Consider the following 20,265-nt stretch of genomic DNA (forward strand, 5'->3'; position numbering starts at 1 on the left):
TTTATATCATTTTTCTCCTTCCTTCCTCATATTTTGCTTTCCCCAGGTGAAGGGGGGGGAGGTAGACTCGTCGAAGGAGCCGGCCTTCGCTCTATGAGCCGGAAGCGCTTTTTAAGCATTTCCGGTAAGGATGGAGCGGAAGTAAAATGCTGTGACCCGGAAGGGGCCGTCTAGGCGGAAAATGGCCGCCCGGGGGCGGTTGCTAGGCGATGACTGGCTGAGGGGCTTCCTGCGGGGGTTCTGGGCTAAGGGGCAGGTAGGCGTCTGGAGAAATGCCCTGTTATGGGGAGGAGGGAATAGCCTCTCCCTTCCCACCCCATGCAAAGGTTTATTTATGTTCAACATTTGTATACCGCTCCACCTCTAAACAGATTTAGGAGCGGGGAATAAGAACTGATAAATGAACAAAAGACAAAAAGAATGAAACATGGTTGCCGCTGTCTTTCTTTGCGCCCTTCCCGGCAGCCCGACAGGCAGCAACTAAGCAGCTGAAGTGTCGTTTTTATCCCCTTGGTCTGGGGTGGGGGGGGGGGGAATGGTCTCTTTAGTTGTTGCCTGTCAGGGTGACTTCTTAAATTCACAAGAATCAGGCCGTTAAAAAAAAAAAAGAACTTTTGTACCTGTTATGGAGCCCTTTTAACTTGCAAAATGTTTTAGGCTGCAGTCAAGTAGGCAGAGGCCAGGTTGGTAGGAATACAGGATGCTCTTCTGCATGTCCCACCACCAAGAGAGGGTTAAGCTGGTGGGGACACAGGACAGGGCCTTCTCTGTGGCAGCTCCTCTCTCCCCTCTTAGTGGAACTCTTATTGAAAGGACGCTAGGCTGGACCCTTCCCTATTCAGTTTTAGGCAGGCTGTCTGCATGTTTTTTGTTCTGTATGGCTTTTAGTATTTTAAGGGTGCAATGCTACGCTTTTTATTGTATTCTAAATCTCTACATTGCCACTAGGTTTTATTCTGGTTTTTACTTCACTTTATACTGTAGTTCTATATTTTAAATTTTTATAATATATCTTATACTGTATTTTATTGTTTTAATTGTGAACAGAGGGCTTCGGCTATTGGGCAGTATAGAAATATTGTTAGTAAATAAATAAAAAGTTTCAACAGAAAAAAACCCTACAACTCCTAGCATGCTGGCTGGGGAATGCTGGGAGCTGTAGGACTTTTTTCTGTCTAAACATTCATAGGAATATGCCTTAAGTCTCTTAGCTCCACACTCCGTTTAAAAATTCTTTTTTAAAGATTCTTTCCTGCTTTTTTTTTTCTGCTGCTGGTGCTGTCTTTAAAGTTTTCAAAGTGTGCTTAATTTTTTTTAAATGTTTTAAATATTTTTTAAATAGTCTGAAGCTTTTGGAGTCTCCTGTTTCCTAAAGTGATGCCTGAATGCCAGTCTCTTATGACTATAATTCCTGCCAACCTAGCAGTTTGAAAGCAAGAAATTGCAAGTAGATAAATAGGTACCGCCTCGGCGGGAAAGGTAACAGCGTTCCGTGCACCTCGGTGTTCAGTCATGCCGGCCACATGACCACGGAAGCGTCTTTGGACAGCGCTGGCTCTTCGGCTTAGAAACGGGGATGAGCACCGCACCCTAGAGTTGGACACGACTGGTTGGGGACACCTTTACCTTTTTTTTTTTTATGACTGTAATACGATATGTCCATGTGCTTTTGCTTTTAGCTACCTTACTATGTGGGCAGAAGGACGTTGTTTGGATGCCCCCATTTTAAAGCCCCTTCTGGTCTGTTACGGCAACATAAAGGTAAAGAAAGATTTTAAGAAAACTGTGTCACTCTTATTGAAATCAGTGGGTCTTACCTCTGAGTAGATGTGCATAGGACTATGCTCTCAGGCAAGTTACAGGGATTTGAACTCAGTGGGCTACTGACCACTGTAGTCAGACATGTCCAAGCCCACCCTATCTGTTCAATTTCTCTGCTCCCCTTGGGATTAGGAAGCGGGAAGATTGACACCTATTGCCCCTGCCATTTTCTCCAGGGACAAAATGGCCATTCATGCAGTATGTGCTCATTTGCCTTCAGCTCTCTCAGTCCTGTTACCAGCAGCCGCCATTACTCAGGCAGATGAGAAAGGAGAGCAGGGCTATTCCACTAGCTCTGCTGAAAGACTTAGGGCACAATCCTATGCATGTTTAGACAGAGAAAAGGCCTACAATTCCCAGCATTCCTTGGCTGGGGGGTGCTGGGAGTGGTAGGCCTTTTCTCTGCCTAAACATGCATAAGATGGCGCCCTTAATTTTTTTTCTCTGCCCTCCTGATCCTGTGTGTGGGTGTAGTATGTTTTTAGTCTGTAAGACTGCAGGCAGGGACTGTCTTGTTTTACTGGTTATATGCATGTATTTATTTATTTACAGCATTTATATACTGTTCCACATCTAAACAAATTCTGGAGCAGTGAGCAACAAAAGATAAAATGATAAAAAGATAAAAGAAATAAAACACCATATTAAAAATAGTTATTTTTAAAAACAGTACTGATAAAAACCATGGCTAGGCAGTCAAGGAAGCTTCCTGGAATAAGTTTTCAGGAGGCACTGGAAACACCACAGTGTTGGTGCCTGCCTGACCTCCAGAGGCAGGGAGTTCCATAGAGAGGGGGTCACCACACTGAATGCTCTTCTCCAGGTGGATTCCAATTGGGCCATAGGACCATGGGGAACCTCTCGAGAGCATTTTTGGCTGAGGAGCAGGATAAAAATACTTTCAATAAATTAATACAATTTATTGCAAGCTGGTGCTAACAGTGTGTCACATGCTATTGTAGAATGCCTTCAGAATCTCCCCACATACACTATCAGTGTTTTTTCCTGTGTTGTTTCTTTCAGGACCTCACTGGCAGCCTTATGCATCCAGAGTTTCCACAGCCACTGCCACCAAATCTGGGGAGGATGCGGCTCTCAAGTGGGGCCTGTTCCTTATCCCTGTGGCCACCTTTTGCCTTGGCACATGGCAGGTAAGTGTGAACGATGAGTCTGAAGTGTGCTCTTTGGGGCCTCATGGTTGAGGCCTGGTGCAGCTCAGTGTGCACTGCAGAAGCTCCGGTCTTTCCTCAGCCATGCCGTGTGGCATGATGCAAGCATCTGTACACTCCACCTTACCTATAATATGGGGATGATTGTGATACGGACCTACCTCGCCTGCTTTTTGCAAGAAGTGTTGAGAAACTCTGTGCGGAGGACTTTGAGCACTCATCACTGGCACCTTGGTGATGATCCTGTTCCTGCTGAAGCCATTTTGTGGGATATGTAGCCCTTTAAAATGAGAGAGCTGCAAATTTGGGGTTGGATCCAGGACTTGCCTTCCATAACTGGAGGGGACCTTCTGTGAGAAGATGGACTCCACTCAAGGAATGTCCCTCTGCCCAATTTGGGGGGACTCCCCTGCCCCCCCACAGGTCCCCCATTCAGCAGGGCCTCCTGACTCTCTCTGTAGCATTTTCAGGGGGCTGGAGGGCTGCTGTGGAAAGGAGGAGGCGGGGAAATCCATTTCCATCAGTGCAGTTAATTCAGCATAAATCTGGATCCAACCCTTCATTTATTTGCATGTCGGTTTCGCAAAAGTCTTGCCACATTTTGAATAGACAGAATTTATGTTTAGATGGCATCACCATGTGAGATGCAGTCTATTTTGTATGCTATACCTCTTCTGTGGATTTCCTATAGCGTAATCCTATGTATGTGTACTCGGTAGTAGGTTACTGAGTCCTATGGAACTTACTCCCAGGTAAGTGTATATAGCATGGCAACCTTCATGAATTGCTAACTGTGTCCGTAGATATGTGCTGTTTAAGTATTCTTCCTTCAGTGCAGGTAAATCGTACACTTTTAAGTAGGGCTTGAGCATTTGACCAGTCAAATAAGTTTTGATCAACTGACCAGTCAAATATTGCCAGATCAAGGCCATGTATTTTTAAAGCATTAACAATAAGAGAACAACAAAGAAGGTAATCATCAACTGACTTGATACTTATGCTGATTACAAAAAAAGCCTAATGCTTGCGGTTCATTCACTTCAAGCTGCTTTTAGATGTGCGGTTTGCGAAATGTTTCTTGAGTTCAGGTAGCTATCTTACGAGGTTCTCAGCAAGGACATTAACTTCATTTTGCTCTCTGTAGGGCCAATGGACTTCTGATAGATAAATATGATGATTTCACTTCAATCATATTTGCTTCTGATAAGTAGGTAGCAAAACTTTTATTTAACAAGTGGCAGCAAATACAACCTGTACTCCTTGGTGGTGGCTTTTATTTGAACAGGGGTTACAAAATGCATAAGGGATTTGAGTAAAGACAGTATTTTCCCCTCATGTGTCCATTTTTTTTTGCTTTATTGAGGAGGAGGAGGAGAGTTTTTTCATTGTGCAAATATTTCTGTACTAGATCAGTGTGATGCAATTGTGGGAGAGAAATTTTGCACCTCAGAGGTGAAATGTCTTTTTTAAAGCTTTACTACTGAGCAAAATATATGTCCAACGTTGCTCTGCAAGGCCCCTAAGACTGCTTATACATATATCAGGTTCAGCGGCGGAAATGGAAGTTGAAGCTGATTGCTGACTTGGAAAAAAGGGTTGCATCTGAGCCGATTCCACTGCCGGCAGAGTAAGTCCACAAAACTGGCTTGTAATCAGTTAAAGGTAGGGGCTACATCAGGGGTGTGAAACCTTGTTCAGCCCAAGGGCTGAATTCAGCTTCAAAGAAGCAGTTGGGGGCAGTGGGCGGGGTGGAGGCAACAGGGGAAGGGCCAAGAATACCAGCAGATTTGAGCATAAAGCTCTTCCTGCCAGTCACTAAGCTTTAGGAGAGGCATTGGAATTTCTTAGGATGGGGGGAAAACTGCACAAAAGCTGGGAAATCACCAAACAGTCAGTGGTTGGGGAAAAGGGAAGGAGGCTTGGCCCTCTGGGGAAGAAATGAGCCCATACTGCATTAATGGCCATTTTGTCCCTGGAGAAAATGGCAGGGCAATAGGTGCCAGTCTTCCCACTTCCTAATCCCAAGCGGAGCAGAGAAATAGACAGAAGGCTGGATTGAGACCCCAGGCAGGTTGGATTATGTGCTCCTAGGTGTCGCTTAAAGAACACCCACCCCCAAAACACCGGCCCTGCTTCCTGTGCCGCAGAAATTAAACAAGTGACGCTTCTCTTGGCATGGAGAGAAACTGATGGCAGAAGTTTCACCTGTTAAATTTCTTTGTGTCAGGCAACTGTGGAAGGCACACAGGGATGGCCAATCAAAGAGAGATGGCGGCCCTGCTTTTGCACTTGCCCCTTCCTTCTGGTAACTAATGTAGGTTGTAGGTTTCTCAGGTGTAGGAGCATTTAAAAATTTTTTTTACTTACGCAGCTCTGTAAAGTACATTGATGGTACCGTAGAAATAATTGATGATAATTTGTGGCAAGAATGGATGTCCATTTGCCTGATTTGAATGGTTCCTAGGGCCTGCTTGCAGAATCTAGCTACCTCATTGCAGAACTAGGCATTTTTGCCTCAAGCTCTGTTGCAGCCTTCAGCAACCTGGCGCCTTCCGGATGTGTTGGACTGCAACTCCCAGCAACCCCCAGCCAGCCATGCTGGCTGGGGTTTGCTAGGAGTTGCAGTCCAACACATCCGGAAGGCGCCAGGTTGCTGAAGGCTGCTTTATTGGGTCCTGGCATCTTTAGCTCCCTTCATTGCTATTACAAGCAGCTGGCAATCTTTTCTTGGTATAAACAGCTCTTACTTACCCCATGTACGGAGTATCTGCATCGGTCAACAAAAAGGAGATCTTGCCATTCCTTACCTTGGGCTTCTGACTCCCAGCTGCAGTTCGGCCTTTCATTCCAGTCCTGCTGTTTCCCTGTTCTTTGGCAGTCTCCTAGCGCTAAAGGAGCTGGAGTACAGACCAGTCAAGGTCCGGGGGTATTTCAACCACACCAAGGAGTTGTACATCCTCCCACGTTCGCTGGTAGATCCAGAGAAAGAGGCCAGAGATGCTGGCCAGCTGATGTCCAGCCCAGAGAGCGGCGCCAACGTCATCACACCCTTTTACTGCACAGACCTTGGGTGGGTATGTTACCAGCTAGAGGGCTTAGGTTGCCATCCTGTCCCCAGTTACCTGGGGTGACTCAGTGGGACTTACTTCACAGCAGATACGTACAGGATTGTGGTGTTAGGGAGGACCGCAGCCTTTTAGTGTACATCACCTCTGGGTTTTCTGATTTTGCTCCATAGTCAGGTGTCAAGTGGTCACCTAAGTGGGTGGATATAGTACAGGAAAGAGCAAAAAATCTTTTTGAAAAATTGTGGCGAAGCAAAGTGAGAGAGCTGTTGGTATGTCACAGTATGTTATGACCTGGTTCACACAACACAACAAGCCAGAGTACATGTTAAGAATAGGTTGGACTGTGGGATGCTGTTGAACCATGGGTTGTGGTGTTGTGTGAACCTAGCCACACTAAAAAACCATGGTTTATTAACCATGAACAACCCACAGTTCACAACCCAACCACAAACCATGGGTTCTCTCTGTGGGTTGTTTGTGGTTAACAAACCATGGTTTGTTAGTGCAGCTGGGTTCAGACAATATAGCAACCCACGGTTCAGTGACAATCTACACACAACCCATACTCTGGTTTATTGTGTGAACCCAGCCTATGTGGAGCAGAGATTAATGCCGAATCCAATGAAAGAAATGCAACGTTGACTGTTTCCTCGTTTCTTCTCCCACCCAACCCGCACCCCCATTCACCAACTGGCAATACGATACACTGCAGTCCCATAGACCGTATACAGACTTACCTGAAAAGTCGGTTGTGCTTGCTTCTGAGTTGCATAGGCTCTCACTGTTGGGTGCCCTGCTTCCATTCTTACAGGATATGTCTTCTCTCCCTTTTTCTAACTCTGCAGGATCACAATTCTCGTCAACAGAGGCTTTGTCTCCAGAAGGAAAGTAAAACCAGAGACCAGGTTGAAAGGACAGGTAAAAGGGGGAGGGGTCCTCCACAGGGTGGATTTGTACAACCCATGAATATCCCAGAAGCAACACTTGTTCTGTACTTAGAAAGCCACCTTTTTTGCTGGGAGGAAAGGAGCAAGCAAGCAACCTCCCACCTTATATATCCTTTTCCCTTTTGTGTCCCCTCTAAACACGGCAATGCACCTTGGGCTGGCTGCGCTCTCTTTCTTGCTATGGAATGGCTCTCTGCTGGTTTATGGCCTCCAAGCTTTCCATGTGTCTCAGTTTGTTTTAATTCAGAAATGCAAATTTATTGCCCTCACAATTTCAGAAGTGTTTGAATGGCAAGGGCTGCATCTGGTGGCTGGGTATTTTGTGACCTGTGCATGTCACAGACTTTCTCCTTCTTTTCTGTATCTCTGCTATCCACTGGTGAAACCCCCAATCTTGCCATCAGAATACAAAATTCAGGTTTCATTTTGCATGGAAGATGGGAAGGTTTTTTAATTATAGAATACAGTCAAAGGATTGTGCATGTTCCATGCTTTTTTAGAAAAAAAATTGCATCCAGGCCATTCATTGTGTAATTCAAATTCTGTGTAATTTATTCTGTGGCTTTTTGTTATATTACATACTTGTTCAGCTTTTACTAGCCGTTGGGAAGGGCAAGGACTGCTGAGCCCTGTCTTCAACCACCGGAAATCGTACTCACCCTCTTCTCTGGCTTCTGAGATTTCAGCAGGCACTTTGCAACCATAAGGACTATGAACTTGCTCTTTAAAAAAAAAACAAAACGAAAGCTAAGATCATTGGGAAGCTGGATTCCACATCTGATAACACATTTGCAATATACACACAATCTGGGTCATAGATTGTTGGTTGTTTTTTTTTAACAAGGGCTGGAGTCCCTGATGACTGCAGGTTTTGGAACCTTTGTATGTGAGTTTTGAAAAAAGCAGAAACTGCTATTTTTCTCTTTCTTTTAGATCCAAGAGGAAATTGAACTCACTGGAGTGGTGAGGCTGACGGAAACCCGGAAACCCTTTGTACCGGAGAACAATGTTGAAAAGAACCGTTGGCATTACCGGGACCTGGACGCCATGGCAAGAGTGACAGGAGCGGAACCCATTCTTATTGATGCAGATTTCAGTAAGTCCCCAAAGGACCCAGCCACCTGGTGGATTTCCTGGTTGTTTTGTACATCTTCCCCATCCTGGGTTTGAGACGGATGCCAATAGCAGGAAAATTCTACCGAAGGGACTAAAAAGAGCTACTGGCTTGGAGAGCTACTTTGTTTTGCTCAGCGGCACTGTCTTCTGCAACTACAGAGCTGCAGAAATTTATTTATTTATTTATTAAATTTATTAATCGCCCATCTGACTGGTCACTCAGCCACTCTGGGCGATGTACAACCCACCATAAAACAATTTAAAACAATAAAATGCTACCATAATTTTTTTTTTTTAAATACCCTAACCCACCCCAAATGCCTGCCTGAACAACCACGTTTTTAATGCACGACGGAAGCTCATTGAAGAGGGGGCATGATGGAGTTCCCTAGGGAGGGAGTTCCACAGAGTGGGGGCCACCACAGAGAAGGCCCTCTCCCTCATCCCCACCAGTCTAGCTGTCCTGGCTGATGGGACAGAGAGAAGGCCATCCGAGGCTGATCTTGTTAAGCGGCCTGTCTGGTGCTGCTGGAGGCGCTCCTTAAGATAGGCTGGGCCGGAACCATATAGGGTTTTAAAGGTCAAAACCAACACCTTGAATTTGGCCCGGAAAACAACTGGTAACCAGTGCAACTCCTTCAGCACTGGAGTGATGTGATCTCGCTGGCGGCTGCCTTTAATCAGGCGAGCCGCTGCGTTCTGTACCAGCTGCAGCTTCCAAACCGTCTTCAAGGGTAACCTTGAAATCAAGTGTTATGAAAAGCAGAGGCATTTGGGGAAGGGAGGCAGAAGCCATAGGATGGTTTCTAGTCAACCATCCTAGTAGGTCTTACATGATAGGTTAAGAGTGCAATCCTGTGCACGTTTAGGCTGAAAGAAAGTCTTACAACTCCCAGCATGCCCCAGCCAGCACATAGGACTTTTTTGTCTAAACATGCATCCTATTTGATTGAATGCAGAGCGGATGGTTCTGCTGCTCAGCCATCTAGAAAACTGCACAGTGGTATGCATATTTACTCAGAAGAAAGTCCCACTGAATTCAGTGGAGTTTATTCCAGAGCCAAGCATGGATAGGACTGAACTCTTAGTCCTATCATGTTGATACATAGTGCATGACTAGGGACGCCATGAATGTTCAGCTGGAGGAAAGATGGGACAGTCTCAATCAAGGTCAAGACACAGGACAAAGATAAGCAACCTGGTGTCCTCAGTACTTCTCTCTCTGCCCATTACAATACAGCTCTTCCTGTGCCAGGGACAGGCAACCTGATGCCCACCAGATGTTTTTACTATAACCTCCATAATCCCTGACCATTGGCCATGCTGGCTGGGGCTGGTGGGAGTAGTAGTCCAAAACATCTGGTGGGCACCAGGTACCGCCTACCCCTGGCACAGGAGGAGCTGCTGCCTTGCTGGCAGAGAGAGGAGTACCGAGATTGAAATGGAAAGGGTTCAGGCAGAACAGTTTTCACTTACTGCTTAAAAATAGTTTGCTCCCAGCCTGTGATACTCCCGGCTTGTTTATTCCCTAACAAGCCAGAATTTGAAGACCGGGTTTGGATGTAAAACTAAGCTTTTCAGCCCTGGGAAGTGTCTGGTTACTTTAGACCAGAGGGGTGGGACCAGGGCCTCAGTCTGGCCCCTTTCCTGCAACTGTTGATCGTTAGGTGGTTTCCTGGCTTTTGTGCAGTTTTTTCCCCATTCTAAGAGGTTGAAATCCCTCTCCTAAGGCTTAGTCACTAGCAGGAAGAGCCTTAAGCTCAAATAAGCTGGTCATTTTGGCCCTGACCCTTTTGCCTTCAGCCCCACTGACCACCCAAAGCTTCTGTGAAATGGAATTTGGCCCTCGGGCTGAGAAAGGTTCTGCATTCCTGTTTAGATGCCCTCACTTGCTGGAGGAGCCTAGCAGGAGCGATTGGACAGTGTGCTCGAGCATGCCACTCGTTATCGATAACTCAGAATTCTCAGTAATTCGGGGTTGGCGTTCTGTCCGAATGCACTGTATCCGCCGAATGCATTTCTCGTCTTTGCATTGCATTTAGCTCCGATTCATTTCTGTCTTCTTCCTCAACAGAGAGCACAGTTCCAGGGGGGCCAATTGGAGGCCAGACCCGAGTGACTTTACGCAATGAGCATATGCAATATATCATTACTTGGTAAGTGAGCAGGGAGGGGTTGCTTTAAGAACATAAGAGCCATGCTGCGTCAGGCCAGAGGTACATCTCATCCACCATTCTGTTCACACATTGGCCAACCAGCTGCCTGTGGGAAACCCACTAGTAGGGCATGAGTGCAACAGCTCCCTCCTGCCCGTGTTCCCCAGCAACTGGCATACAGTGACATTCTTCTTTTGATACTGGAGGTCATATACTAGTAGCCATTGATAGCCTCCAGGAATTTGCCTAACCTCTTTTTAAAGCCATCCAAATGGGTGGCCATCACTACGTCTTGTGGTAGCGAATTCCATAGTTTAGCTATGCGCTGGGTGAAGAAGTTCTTCCTTTGATCTGTCCTGAATGTTCCACCAATCAGCTCCCTGGGATGACCCCAGGTTCTCCCTATCCCCTTTGTCCTCACCATGCATAATTTTGTACACCTCCATCATGTCTTCCCTTCCCTTTTTTTGTAAGAGAATCAGTCCTAGCCATTGTAACCTTTCCCCATAGGGGAGTTGCTCCAGCCCTTTTACCATTTTAGTTGCCCTTTCCTGCACTTTTTCCAACTCCACAGTATCCCTTTTTTTAGGTGTGTTGACAGCACTGACCACAGTATTCTGAATCTTACAGGTGCAGGAGAGACATGTAGTTATCCCAGTCATTAACATCTCAAATCCAAATATAGTTCTCTAATGATTGACATATCTTTTTCAAGTAATGTCTGCTTGTTTTATATATGGACGTCCTCGAAAGCTCAACGCAACAAATCCTTGCTATTATGCAAGGATTCCAGTCAACACTTAACTCAAAGTACCCCCTCATGGTATGTACCAGGTTGCTTCCATGACCCCAAATTCTAAAATTCCTGGTTATTTTACCCGTGTAAGGGTCATCTAATACTACAAGATTGGAAGTAAGTGGTAACGTTTCTGCTTGCTTCTTTTTGCTATCAGCTGGGTTAATAAACCCAACTGATTCCCCCCAAGACTGCCTTCAGAATAAATTACAGCCTGTGTGTGTTTTTGGTTAACGTAATGAAAAGGGTTGGTAATGAAAACAGCAAAAAGGGGCCATAATATTTCAAGTCTACAGTCACCTGATGCTGACTTGTTTCTGAACCTTCACCAGCCAGTGCTGAACTGTAGGTTTGTTTTGATTAAACAAGAGTACCAGAGAATTATTTTTAAGGAATGGGGGAGAATGAGATTCTCATTTAGACAAAATCTGTGCTGGATTCCTGCTAGGACACAGTTGGCTTTAGCTGGGTCTCTGCCAAAATCTGACATGTTGTTCCCTCTCTGCAGGTATGGTTTGTGCACAGCCACCTCTTACATGTGGTATAAGAAGTTCATTCAGAAGGTACACTTCTAAGCTTTACACAGCTAATCCATGCCATGAGCTTGACCTCTAGTAGCTCACAAAAGTGGCTGCAACCCATGGTGCCTCATAAAGGCAGCTTGGCTGGCCTTCCTCCTTGCTGTATTTCAGCGACCTGAGCAGGATTTAGACTGACTCCATTCTGCTGGAAACCAAGTGCAGCTACTGATCTCTGGATACTCCAGGACCTGCTTGTAACTGGTATGACAAACCAGGATTTAAAATGCATGAAGTCGATCAAGGAAAAATCTAAACGAAGGCAATTGAGGCCTTAACAGAGGAAATAAGCTTTTAAATGTTATAATCAAAATTTCATGAAATGGGTGAAAATCCAGGGGCAGAAGGGTTGGTGCAGGCTGCACAGCATGGTCGATCCAAGAATATGAAATTGTGTTGCTTGAAATGCTGGATGTACTGTTTGTGGTAGAAAATAAATCATGATACTTTTGCAATAACCATGGAGACCAGACCTATTCCAAATATTCAAACCTCTGAGCCCAACAGCTAGAGTCTTTCTTAATGTGCTCCCTCCTGTGAGAAAAGCCAAAATCTACTTGATTTTTATACTGTCTTCTGCATTAAAATCAAGGGAGCGAACAGTGACCCTTGCAGTCAGCTTTGGCTTATTTCATGCTGGTGGCTCAATTCAGTCATCACACCATTTATGCTTTTTTGCTACCCTTAAGAGCCCACACCATAGTTTGGGCTTCTAAACTTTCAGGCAGCTCATGGCTTAGGACTGCTCAGCTGCTATCATTTTCCATATATTCAGTTTCATCTACTTCAGTCTGAGACTGTATCCTCTTGAGGCAGAGCAATGGCTCTAACTGGCTTGTTGACTTTAAACCATGCTTTGTGAACTGGTACATCAGTTCAGACAAAACCAAACCATGGTTTCACATAATAGCAATTTTTAGACATAAATCCCAAATTGAGAATTCTGGCTCATGAGTAGTATGTGATCGCCCCTGCTCAGGTCCTCCCACAGAACTAGGCAGTATCCCTAGGACTAAAACTGTTCCCTACCCTCTGGCTTATATTTTCTGCTCCCACTGGCAGCAGGAGTGACTAGGCAGCTGTTGAATGGTAAGCCAGAGTTGTAAAGTATGAAAGGGGAGTGGTTAGTTGCTTAGTTCCCACAAAGCACATACTGGTGCTGCAATAGCAGCTCTCTGGTTTTTAGACTATTGCTCATTTTTAAAGTGGCTGCTGAAGGAATAATAAAAGGTTTTCTAAGAGTTCAGCATCATTGCTGCAAGTTTCTAATTTCCTCCCCCTGGAAGAAGTTATTTTAAGGCAGATGCTACAGAGTTCTTGTGGAAGCAGCTGCTGATAAGTTAAGGCTCAGTTTACAGAACATGAACCAATTCTGTTCAGGGTAGAGCAAAAACAACCTTAGAAAATAACTGGAGCAAGCTCTGTTTTTGTTAATGAATTTATTTTTTATGTACAGAAACACTGGAGACAAATCTGATACATCTATCCAAGCTTAGTGGCCAGTTCCTTAGCCTTTGCTTTTTCAAGCTTAGCAATGCGAGCCACTGACTTCGGGCCCAGGACATTACCGCCCCAGTGACGACGGATCTGAGAAGGGAAAAGAAAGATGCATTTAACTTTCAGGGTATTATTATAGCTGTTCAGTAACTCACAAGTTACAAGCTACCACTGGATGTATGCCTCATACATCAACTCCAGCTGGCTTAACATGTAGAAGTGGGTATCTCAACATTACACCGCTGAGATAAAATAGGTCTGATTTGCTGTATTATTCCCATAGGCACAAGTGGGGTGAGTGATCCAAGACAGTACCAACGGGAGAACAAAGTTCACTGTACATTATATACACACCCATTCAACCCACTAATAAGCAGATGTACATTGAATTTGCATCATAGCCACTCCAAGAGTAGTAACACTGAAGGATACTATAAATACTGAGAAGGATGAGAGTAAGCCACTTATTGGTTCATCAAGTGCAGACTGAAATACTGTTACGGTCTAATCCAACAGCAGTACATCAAATATGATTGTCTTTTCCACTGGGTATTTTAGTAATGCCAATACTGTCATGGCTTCTTGAAAAAACTGGATGTTGCCAGCTCATTGGTACAACCCAGTACTGCTGTTCAGTAACAATTTCCAGCATATCATCAAGGCATTAGTGTCTAGTAATCTGTCCATGAACCTGGAACATATTTCAAAAGAGCAAGGCCTTTAATGGACTTCTATTCTTCTGGCTTTGAATTTCAGCCAACACTGGCCAAGTCAGCATGGGGGAAACTTTTCCAGAGTTTACAAATTAACAGCAACAACCACAGAATCTACACACGCTATCTTACCTCATCATATCTCTCATTGTAGTTGGTCTTGACAGCTTCCACCAGTTTAGCCAGGGCTCCCTTGTCCTCCCTACATAGAAAAGAACAAGTTTGCAATGGCAACAGAGAGCTCACTGAAATAGACTACCCAAGAGTCCCCAACTTTTTTGGTTCAGTGGGCACTCTCCTAAAATGGCCATGAAATGCCTATTTCTGAGAAGGGAAGCTGTTGAGGTTAAAAGAAAAGTCACCTGCCCAAGAACCTAAGTACAAAGCAGAGGTGGGGGTCTGAGATCCAAAACACAAACCCACTCTTTTGAACCCAAATAAATACGGTGCTGGAGGGCAGCCCTTCACTTTGTAGTATGCCAGCCTCCCAGTTTAAAAAGAAGTTTTAATTAACAAAATCTAAATAGAAGATCAGGAGGGGCAGCGAGCCTGGTAGATGCTAAAAGTTCTGCCTATGCGCATCATGCTGGATATCCCAGCAGCCTAGTCAAACCACCGCTTGATGACACACAAAGTTTTAGGATGGTGACATGACATCTACGACTTTAAAGCTCTGTATGCAATGCCCAGGGGTGCTGGAGTCTTCTGGCAGTTACTAGCAAAAGAACCAATTGCTTAGCAGAATTGCCATATTCAAAACCCTTTGAAGGGCTACTTACGGATTAACTTGAGTGAAGGCAACACAGGTGCAGGTCTTTCGATGGACAAGGCGACCCAGCCTGGCCTTGCCTTTGATGATGCAATAGGGGACTCCCATTTTTCGGCACAAAGCGGGCAGGAACACAACCAGCTGGCACAGACAGGGGAGAAGAAATGCTTATATTGCGGATGCTGCAGCATCTTCACACAGACAAGCAGGCTGAATTCCAGGGCTCTGGCGATGGCTCAGGGTTAAAAAGCTCGTATAGTTTTGCTCTTCAGATGGGTTCAGGTGAAGAAATTCAAACATCACTGCACTCGCCAAGCCCTGCTGTATGATTGGCAAAGTTCATGGAAAAAACAAGGGTCTTGTGGCACCTTAAAGATCAACAACTTTTATGCCAGCCTTCTCCAACCTAGTGCCCTCCAGATGTGTTTGACTACAACTCCCAGCATTCCCCATGCAAGACTGAAAAGTTCAGTCTTGTTGCAACTCTATAATCTAGACCCACCCATGTTCAAAATTTAAATCCCCAATTATTGACTGCTGCTAATATTTTTCACCATTAATTGTGCAGCGCACACACATCTCAGATTCCGGAATTTCCAGTTTGTTAAAACTTTGAACTGTATTGGTTCGGTAGTATTAAGGGCTGCATTCCATTTCCGAGAAGCTCTCAGGGGCCGCATTCCAGCAGTGGGCAGGACCAAAGGCAAAAGGGGTGGGGCCAAAAATACCAGCGACACCATTTGAGCATGAAGCTCTTACTGCCAGTAACTAAGCCTTAGGAGAGGAGGTATGGCCACTTGGGAGATCAGATTTTGCTCTCTCATCTAGGCCTTTCCAGCTCTTACACAACTTTCCCCCAGTGCTCTGTTTCTGTGGGTTGCCACCAGCAGGCATGGGGCTGGGCCAGGAAAGAATGATGGCAAGAGGCCTGCTTCCATAGTCAGCACCCCAAATTTGCTGAAGCTTGTGTTTAAGTGCTGCTGCTAAAACGGGGGCCAACCAGATCCCTAAAATCCACCAGGGATGGAGATATGGGGGTCCTATTTCTGTGTGACACACAAGCGCCTTCCTGTCTGCATGTATGAAAATGCAATTATTGCTCCTCATAAATCCCCCACTTGGTAGCAGAGAAACTACATTTTTTAGGTCCAGGTTCTGGCTCTTTAGCACTTTTCTCACCTCAACAGGGTCAACATCATGCGCGATCACCACCAGCTGTGCTTTCTTGTTCTCCACCAAGGTTGTAACTGTGTTGACGCCTGCAGAACAGACCAGTTAACTGAAGCGTGCTACAAAAGCTTACGCTTCTCAAGCCAAAACTCATACAACAGGCCACCTGTAGAAAAGTACAGCAAACTTGCTCATAACTTTAGAACAGGTGTCAACGCACATTAAGCCATCAGCTCTTGCTTGAATACATCAAGGACCAGAAGAGGAACAACCTGCTACAGCTCAGGGTTAAAAAGCTCGTATGTTTGCTCTTCAGTTTGAAGTTCAGGTGAAGAAATTCATACATCATTGCAGTAGGCAGTTGTTCAGTCACCAACCCTCTTCAAGGGAAGGTTGACTGTTCCAGTCAACCAATGTCAACAGCAGACAGATGCAGGTGCTAAGAAGATTACCTGCTCTCAGCACAGGAGGCCTCTTCGTAGGAATGTCACCTTTCCCAGCAGCTTTCTGCTCTGCCCGAGCCAGTAGCCTTTGCTTCTTCTCTTGCTTTGTCTCAGGCCTGTATTTGTGGGCCAGCTTCAGAAGTTGAGTAGCTGTTGAGACAGAATCAGGACGATTCAAAGAAGGTCTCTCTCAACTGTTTACCAACCCTGCTCCCCCCTCCCCGAGAGATTTTTGTGCATCAGTGATCTTGGTGGTTGGGAGTCATCAAGAAAAGTCAGATAGCAAATATTTGCTAGCATCATCTGCACATCAACAGGAAAGCTCTTTCTTACTAGAGCTTTGCCAAGTAGGAGTTTCCTCTGAGCTCATGGGTCTTTTCAGTTCCATTTTGCTCAAGAAACTTTCCAGGTTCTCCCTCCACTCCAATGATCAATATTGAATCCAGTCAGCAAGTTGCAACAGCTACTTACAAAAGTATTAAAAGCAGAGAACATAGAACAGCAACAGCATAAAACCAACTGCCAGCCCTTTTGAGATGCCAAATCCCTTCAGCAATGCTTCTGGGTTTCAGTTCATAGAAACTCGGCTTTAAGGCCCAAGAGTTAAGATCTAGCCAACTTGTTTAGTATACACAGTGGACTGAAGTTGTGCATTTTGTTTTTAGTTGCTCCCTGCAAGGATCCCACAAACATTTAATTTGAAACATTAAAAGAATAGGAAAGGTTAGGACTTTGGTGCCCAAGCTGCCAACTTGATATAATTTAACTACCCCACCCCCCACCCCAAAATCCTGGAGAATTACACTGTTTTGCAATCATACAAAACCCACAAACTGCACCCTACAAAACCCTAGTTCTCTCATGCATGCTCAGAGAAGTGAAGGCCTGGGTGGAAAAAGTATAATTAAGAAACACATGTTTTTTTTCCCCCCAACAACCAAAAAGTCCCTGGGGGAAATTTTGCTGTCCTCCCCCCACCCCATTTTTTCCTGGACCTTCATCTCTCTATTCCTGCTGCCTTGCAGACCCCGAAAACCTAAGTCACCCCTTCATTCAAGGGACCAGGGCATGCCACCCCACCCCCTTCCCCTGCAATCCAGCCTTAAACGGGTGGCCAACATTTACCTGTCTGGCGGTCCAAGGCCTGTGTGAACTGGTTAACCGCTGGTGGCACCTTCAGCCTTTTGTAGAGGATTGCTCTCTGACGCTGGAGGCGGATGTAACGGGGCCATTTCACAAAGCGGGTCAAGTCTCGTTTGGGTTGGATATCCTGCCCTGAAAGGCACAGCACAACTCTTAAGTCAAGCTTCTTCCTTTGCAAAGCCCACCTTCAGTCTCGTGACTCTAGAGTCACCCTGTTAATATAACCCAGTGCTTAAGACCCTCCTTTGATGGTTTAACTTTCCCAAGGTGTGTGTTATGTCTTTGAGTTATATAGTGTCCAACTGTCTTTTATAGCAAAGGCTATACATGAGCATCAGCGATCTTGGTGGATACATTTGTCAGCACCATCACTCAGATAGCAAATATTCGTTTGCATCATTTGCTCTCAGCCCTTTCTGCAAAGCTATGTTTCTGGCCCTGCTCACAATACCCTCTACATCAAGATTAACTTTATTTCAGACTGATCTGCTTTATCACCAGGTCAAACACTTATGAAGCTAATGGAAAATACCTAAAACAGGCTACCAAAAAAGCAGCTACTGCAGACCACAGTCAAGTTTCATGTTAATAACTCCGCCTAGATGTTCCCACAATCAAAGAGTTGTTTTGGTGACTATTAGTTTCAAATGGATTTTTTAAAGGATATCCTTCTAGGAGGGGCATTCTAGAGGGACCATGGCTCTGGTTGAGCCCTTGCTTTGCATGCAGAAGATCCAGGGTTTGATCTCCTGCATCTCCAGGTAGGGCTAGAAAAACTCCTGCCAGAAACACCAGAGCGCCATTGCTGCCAGTCAGTGTCAACAGTACTGAGCTAGATGGGCCCAGGGTTTGACTCAGTATTTAGGCAGCTTTCTATATTCCAGCTGGACAACAGCACGGCCAGAAGCTTCTCCAGGGAGCTAGCAACAAATCCCACAACACAATGAGACCAGCAGCCAATCTAAAAAGGTGGGCTTGTACTTCTTTATATTTTTTCCCAACTCTTTAACACCATATGATCTAAATCCGCCTTCCCCAACCTGGGGCCCTCTAGACGACCACTGGCCATTGCTGGCTGGGAACTGAATTCCAAAACCATCTGGAGGGCACCAGGTTGGTGAAGGCAGATTTAAAGCAACGGCTCTTACCATGTTTAGGCTCCCTGACAGGCAAGGGCACAACAGAGTCCCATTATTCCCCCCTGCCCCCTTTTCTCAACTCACCAATGCCAAAGTTCTTGGGCCTTTTCTCAAAGAGAGGGTTGACAACCTTCTTCGCCTCTTGCTTCTTGACTACAGCAGGGGCCGGGGCCACCTTTTTTCCCTTGGCCTTCTTCCCCTTCGGCTGTAAAGTTGAAGAGCGAGATAGTGAATATGAATGCCTCCCAACACTGAAAGACTTGCTCCACTTTTGAGTTGAAATTTAAGAGTGCATAGAAAGACTTGCACCCTGCCCTCCGAAGAGAACTTTCTGACAGATCCCCAAAACTGGCAGTCAAGGCAGCTTACAAAACAATTTAAAATAGATTAAAACAATAAACACATTAAATACAATAAAAACAGAAATGGCCAGCATAGCAATTGGTGAAGGATAGTAGGAATTGCAGTCCAACAACATGGGCAGGGCTCACACTTTCCTCCGTCCCTGGACTAGGCCCTACAATCATTTTCATCACACCAAAAATGTGTTGCATCTGAAACCAACACTCTGTTATACAGAGATGCGAATAACTCATGACGCAGCACTCTGTGTAACCCCCAAGAGCAACACTATTAAATCTAACAAACGAACCTGGCTGCTGAACACATCACTTGACCGCTTGTTCCCCAGCCCTGAAGTGGGCTTCCTTCCTCAACCAGGGTGCCCCCCAGACATGTTGGGCTTCAACTTCCCATCAGCATGGCCAATCGTCAGGAATACTGGGAGTTGTGGTCCAAAACATTTGGAAGGTGCCAAGGTGGGCAAGCCTGCCCTAAAGAGATACCAGCCTGTCCATTCTTCCTCCAGCCTTTCCCAGGACGCAGAGGCAAGCTGAGGGCAGGAAGGCCTGGCGTGCTGTGGTCCATGGGGTCACGAAGAATCGGACACGACTTAACGACTGAACAACAAGAGGCCTTACTCCTGGCCTAGGTCCCTGGTCTTACGTTTACGCAGCCAACTCGAACAAGTTCCGAAGTGGTTGAATCGCCACGGCTTCCCCTCCTACAGTAAGTGAAAATCCTTCCACCAGGTTTTTTTTTTTTTAATGCAAAACCACGTTTCCCAGATCATGCTGCTTATTTGGGAATCGTGGCTACCAAACAGGTCTTGAACCGGTTTCAGCGTGCAGTGTAAACGCATTCTTTATTCCAGATTTTACTGTGTTTCCAAACAAGACCTCCATTGTCAGATCTTCCAAGAGAAAGGGGCGAGGGCATCCTCCCTGGGGCCTAAACGGTTCGGCCCACCCCGTTTCCAAAAGTGCCCAAACCGGAGCGAGGCCTACATCGGAACGACTCCAAGCCGGTTTCCTATCATCCCTTCCTCCCAATACAAACGGCTCGGTACTCGCCAGGGTGCTCCGTGCCTCCCTACCCGGTGGACCCCCGCCCCTGCCCCGTTAAGCGGGATGATGGGGGCGGATTGAAAGCTCCCCACCGCGAGACACAGAGCAACTCACCATCTTGGCTTGAGGAAGAAAAAGAGAGAGCGAGGCATGCCGGGTAATATATCTACGAGCCACCGGATCTCGCGAGAGAACAGCCGCAATGCCCGCGTGAAGTGGACTGGGCGGAGCACAGAGACGAGAGCCGGGAAGCCGAGTCTACACATTTCAGCCCGAGACTTGTTACCATAGAGACGCAAACCGGTAGAGCGTGGCCCCAGCCAATGCATAGAGT

At 45.8% G+C, this 20,265-nt stretch overlaps 2 protein-coding genes and 4 non-coding genes across 7 annotated transcripts; 1 reads left to right on the forward strand and 5 right to left on the reverse strand.

Annotated features, from left to right (window-relative positions):
- The first annotated feature begins 172 nt into the window (after positions 1–172).
- Positions 173–19,479, forward strand: SURF1 (SURF1 cytochrome c oxidase assembly factor). Of its 2 annotated transcripts, XM_084821192.1 has the most exons (11): positions 173–256; positions 1,680–1,761; positions 2,845–2,972; positions 4,535–4,617; positions 5,731–6,060; positions 6,904–6,976; positions 7,939–8,101; positions 10,196–10,277; positions 11,582–11,636; positions 18,271–18,355; positions 19,394–19,479. In XM_084821192.1, exons 1-10 carry the CDS (start codon positions 182–184, stop codon positions 18,331–18,333), a joined length of 1,134 nt encoding a protein of 377 aa, XP_084677318.1. In that variant the 5' UTR covers positions 173–181; the 3' UTR covers positions 18,334–18,355; positions 19,394–19,479. The 2 variants fall into 2 exon arrangements, with proteins under 2 accessions (XP_084677318.1, XP_084677319.1); XM_084821193.1 differs by lacking the exons at positions 18,271–18,355; positions 19,394–19,479 and having other exon boundaries at positions 5,869–6,060; positions 11,582–12,110.
- On the reverse strand, positions 13,074–20,073 carry RPL7A (ribosomal protein L7a). Its single transcript, XM_084821196.1, has 8 exons — positions 19,375–20,073; positions 18,610–18,730; positions 17,369–17,518; positions 16,253–16,393; positions 15,810–15,889; positions 14,641–14,771; positions 13,994–14,063; positions 13,074–13,238 (listed from the first exon to the last, which is right to left on the reverse strand). The coding sequence occupies exons 1-8, from the start codon at positions 19,450–19,452 to the stop codon at positions 13,134–13,136; spliced, it is 876 nt and encodes a 291-aa protein (XP_084677322.1). The 5' UTR covers positions 19,453–20,073; the 3' UTR covers positions 13,074–13,133.
- On the reverse strand, positions 14,862–14,938 carry LOC146335618 (small nucleolar RNA SNORD36). Its single transcript, XR_014785986.1, has one exon. It is a non-coding gene; the product is annotated as a small nucleolar RNA SNORD36 (small nucleolar RNA).
- LOC146335619 (small nucleolar RNA SNORD36) lies at positions 16,078–16,154 on the reverse strand. Its single transcript, XR_014785978.1, has one exon. It is a non-coding gene; the product is annotated as a small nucleolar RNA SNORD36 (small nucleolar RNA).
- On the reverse strand, positions 16,479–16,551 carry LOC146335620 (small nucleolar RNA SNORD24). Its single transcript, XR_014785981.1, has one exon. It is a non-coding gene; the product is annotated as a small nucleolar RNA SNORD24 (small nucleolar RNA).
- Positions 17,717–17,791, reverse strand: LOC146335621 (small nucleolar RNA SNORD24). The gene has a single exon (XR_014785980.1). It is a non-coding gene; the product is annotated as a small nucleolar RNA SNORD24 (small nucleolar RNA).
- Positions 20,074–20,265: the final 192 nt, after the last annotated feature.

The sequence above is a fragment of the Heloderma suspectum genome, chromosome 14, assembly GCF_057233095.1.
Source record: "Heloderma suspectum isolate Gila_16-S chromosome 14, 16-S_ref, whole genome shotgun sequence".
In the NCBI taxonomy this organism is placed as follows: domain Eukaryota; kingdom Metazoa; phylum Chordata; class Lepidosauria; order Squamata; family Helodermatidae; genus Heloderma; species Heloderma suspectum.